Source organism: Propithecus coquereli, unplaced genomic scaffold, assembly GCF_000956105.1.
Source record: "Propithecus coquereli isolate 6110/MARCELLA unplaced genomic scaffold, Pcoq_1.0 Scaffold712, whole genome shotgun sequence".
Lineage (NCBI taxonomy): Eukaryota > Metazoa > Chordata > Mammalia > Primates > Indriidae > Propithecus > Propithecus coquereli.
Window position 1 is genome coordinate 122,834 of NW_012153197.1, and position 4,342 is coordinate 127,175.

The following is a 4,342-nucleotide window of genomic DNA, read 5'->3' on the forward strand; positions in this document are numbered from 1 at the left end:
TGTGGCATTCTTTGGCTTTCTCTAATTTCATTTTTTAAAATTGTACAACAAATTTGACAGGTGTATGAAGGCTTCTGAACATTCAGGATGTGGAAAGAGCTTTTGCCCTTGTGTGAATTCTCTGATGTTTGGTGAGTACTGACCTCTGACTAAAGGTCTTCCCACATGCGTCACACTCATAGGGTTTCTCCCCTGTGTGAGTTCTCTGATGTTTAGTGAGAGCTGATTTTTCACAGAAGGTTTTCCCACATTCATTACATTTATAGGGTTTCTCTCCTGTGTGAGTTCTTTGATGTACAATGAGGTTTGACTTCACACAGAAGGATTTTCCACATTCATTACATATAAAGGGTTTCTCCCCTGTGTGTGTTCTTTGATGGACAGTTAGGGCTGACCTGTGGCAGAAGGATTTTCCACATGCATTACATTCGTAGGGTTTCTCTCCTGTGTGTGTTCTCTGGTGTTCAGTGAGGTTTGATTTCACACAGAACGTTTTTCCACACTGCTTACATTCATAGGGTTTTTCTCCTGTATGCGTTCGCTGATGGTTGGTAAGATGAGGTTTCTGGCAAAAGGCTTTCCCACATTCAGTACATTCATAGGGCTTCTCTCCTGTGTGTGTTCTCTGATGTTGAGTGAGGTTTGACTTCTCCCAGAAGGTTTTCCCACATTCACTACATTCAAAGGTTTTTTCTCCTGAGTGAGCTCTCCGAAGTTGGGTGAGATGTGATTTCTTACTAAAATTATTCCCATTTTCATTGTAATCATAGGGTTTTTTCCCCATGTACACTATATGATGTTTAAAGAGAGCAGACTTTTCCCAAGTTTTGTCACTCACTTTATATTCACGGGGAATCTTTTTTGTGTAAGCTCCCTGATGGATGATGAAAGTTGAATTGTCACAGAAGATTTCCCCGTATTCATTATATTCATAAGGATTGCCCCCTGTAAGAGCTCTCTGATGTCCAAATCTTAAATCCATACAGAAGGACTTCCCACAAATACCACATTCATATGGTTCCATTTCCAAATGAGCTCTCTGAGACAAGTTGAACTTTAAACTTTCAACAAAGGTTCTTCCACATTCATTATATTTACAGAGTGTCTCTCCTATCTGAGATCTCTTATTTGTAAAAAAGGCTGCCTCCTCATGGAGGCTTTGCCCATTTTCATTATACTGAAACGGGTGGTCAAAAATTGGCTGAGTGAGAGCCTGGCAATGATTAAGGACATTCCCTTTTTGATCATATTTATAAGATTTCTCGCCAACAGGAATTTTCTCATGCCTAATATCAAGGAGCAATTTCTCATATACATTAAATTTATCAGGCTTCTTTCTGGAACAGTTCTTTTTACTAATAATTAAGCCTGAAATATTTTTCAGACTCGTTTCACATGAGTCACATATTTTATAGGGAAAATTTCTCGAAGAAACAGGGTCTGTGCCGAGATCAAAAGTTTTCCTTTCTCTATCACCACTTTCTACACTTACTATCTTCTTGTTGGTGAATATATGCTCCCAAAAATGTTCATCTTGATTTTCCTGGCTGCTCTCTAGCAGGTCATCAACTTTCCATTTCCTTTCTAGAAATGAGAAAAAGAACCACATCTTATGAATCTTAATACGTTGCTGATGGAATTGGACTTTTACACAAATGCCCCAGTACACACTCAATTCTTCTGTTTTAGGCTCAGTTTCCTGGTATGAACTGAATTCAAGTATACATTTTCTTTATCCTCCTGGTTTAAGTGGAAAACACAAATATGCTGCAATACAAACAGGAGGGGAAACTGGCAATGGCATTTAACATTTTATAACCTTCAAAACTGGAAAGAAACAGGTGAAATAAAATTCACAATACAGGAAACCAAAGTGGCTGATTCAGAAATAGGAAAACTCAGAGAGAATGGGGTGAGCCCAACAGAGACAATAAACGATGAATAAAGTGATAGTGGAGATTAGTAGACAAAGGGTTTCAGAGGCTGAATTATGTTTGGTAGAGACAAGACAGATGTTAGTCCTAATCCTCTCACACAATAACTACGGTAAGATTCCCCCAGAGTACAAGCTTCTTTTCTATTCTACGTATTAACATCAAATTGACATCCTGAAAACATCAACTTCTTAGGTACAAAAGAAATGTCCTATACCCAGGATCTAGCATTTTCTTTAATTTTATTGACAAGGAATATTTTTTTAAAATGCTGTAGGAACTAAACTCAAGACATGATGAACAGGGGATGGAGATTTTCTGAATTGTTCATTCAAAGAATGAGATCAACAAGGGAGTTGTTTTTTAAATGAAAATAGAAAAAATGTTCGAGAAATATGAAGTTTGGAAAAGGCAAAGCATGGTTTACATCTTCATCCTCTCATAGACTGATTACTGTAGTAGAAGCCTCACTACTATGTTTGCTTCTACATTTGGGTTTTTAAGTCTGCTTTTATATCTAGGTTTTTCTCTCACATCTAGGTTTTTCTGCCTTAACATTTAGCCTCATCTGGGGCTTTTACAGACTTGTGAGGCCCATAAGGATCATATTTCTCTATATGGTACTAAGATGTTCAGTAAACTTTATCATAAAACTTCTTGGGTACACTTTATTGTAGCTACCACAAGGGATGTTAATCACATTAAAAGAAAAATCTATGATAGCCCTGAACTCTCTGCCCCAAAGACCAACAGATTAAAGTTACTATATTGGCAAAAAACCATCAAAACAAGATAAACAAAACTTTACACCAACTGGTTCTCATTAAGTGCTCAAGGCAATATTCTACAAGTCCATTAAAAGTATCTTTGTGCAACTCTGGCCAGGTATTAGACTCTCTGTTGTAAATTGCTCATTCCAAACAAAACACTTTCCACTCAATTAGAAGCATTCCACCCTTGGCTCTCCATAGAACCTTGACATCCTTCAGTGAACTGCTATTTTCTTTAATTAAAAAAAAAAAAAAACAGTATCGATTCCAGTAGTCTCATGGCAGAATTTTTGGGGTTTTCTAGATATAAGACCATATCATCACCAAAGAGCCATAGTTTGACCTCTTCTGTCCCCATTTGGAGGCCCTTGATTTCTTTCTCTTGTCTGATTGCTCTGGCTAGGACTTCCAGCACCATGTTGAATAGAAGCGGTGATAAAGGGAAACCTTGTCTGGTTATAGTTCTAAGTGGGAATGCTTTCAATTTCTCCCCATTCATTACGATGTTGGCTGTGGGTTTGTCATACATGGCTTGTATCATTTTTAGGTAAGTCCCGTCTATGCCTATTTTGTCAATAAGTGTTCTTATCATAAAAGGGTGTTGAATTTTGTCGAATACTTTTTCTGTGTCTATTGAGAGCATCAAATGGTCTTTGTTTTTGCTTCTATTTATGTGGTGAATTACATTTGCGTATGTTGAACCATCCCTGCATCTCTGGGATGAAGCCCACTTGGTCTTGATGGATTATTTTTTTGATAAGCACCTGAATTCAGTTTGCTAGGATTTTGTTGAGAATTTTTGCATCTATATTCATAAGGGATATTGGTCTGTAGTTTTCTTTTTTTGTTATGTCCTTTCATCATTCAGGGTGATGTTGGCTTCATAAAATGTGTTGGGGAGGAATCCTTCCTTCTCGATGTTGTGGAATAATTTCTGCAGGATAGGCCCCAGTTCTTCTTTGTAGGTCTGGTAAAATTGGAGTGTGAAACCGCCTGGTCTGGGACTTTTCTTTTTAGGTAGGTTTTTTTATTGCTGTTTGAATTTCGGTACTTGATATTGGTCTGTTCAGGAATTCTATTTTCTTCCTGATTGAGCCTAGAGAGGCTGTGTGTTTACCTAAGAATTTGTCCATTTCCTCCAAATTTTCCAGTGTATGTGCATATAAGTTTTTATAGTATTCACAGATGATATTTTGTATTTCCATGGCATCAGTTGTAATTTCTCCCTTTTCATTCCTGATGGAGCTTATTAGAGTTCTTTCTTTTCTGCTTCTTGTTAATCTAGCCAGTGTCAAGTTTATTTTTTCAAAGAACCAACTTTTGTTTTATTAATCTTCTGTATGGTTTTTTGTTATCAATTTCATTTAGTTCTGCTTTGATATTTGTTATTTCTTTTCTTTTGCTGGTTTTGGGGTTTGTTTGCTCATCCTTTTCCAGTCCTTTGAGATGATTAATTACATTGTTTATTTGTGATCTTTCTCTCTTTTGTATGTAGACATTATGGATATAAATTTTCCTCTCAGGACTGCTTTAGCCATGTCCCACAGATTTTGATAACTTGTGTCTCCTTTGTCATTTAGTTCAAAGAATCTTTTGATTTCCATCTTGATTTCCTCCGTAATGCAATAATCATTCAGC

The 4,342-nt window shown here is 36.9% G+C and overlaps 1 protein-coding gene across 1 annotated transcript in view; it reads right to left on the minus strand.

The window, feature by feature from the left end:
• Positions 1–37: 37 nt before the first annotated feature.
• Positions 38–4,342, minus strand: part of LOC105824122 (zinc finger protein 248) — a 30,288-nt gene continuing 25,983 nt past the window's right edge. Inside the window, exon 5 of the mRNA XM_012661492.1 lies at positions 38–1,584. Within this exon, the coding sequence (XP_012516946.1) occupies positions 83–1,584 (1,502 nt within the window). The 3' untranslated portion in view covers positions 38–82. The remainder of the gene's footprint in view (positions 1,585–4,342) is intronic.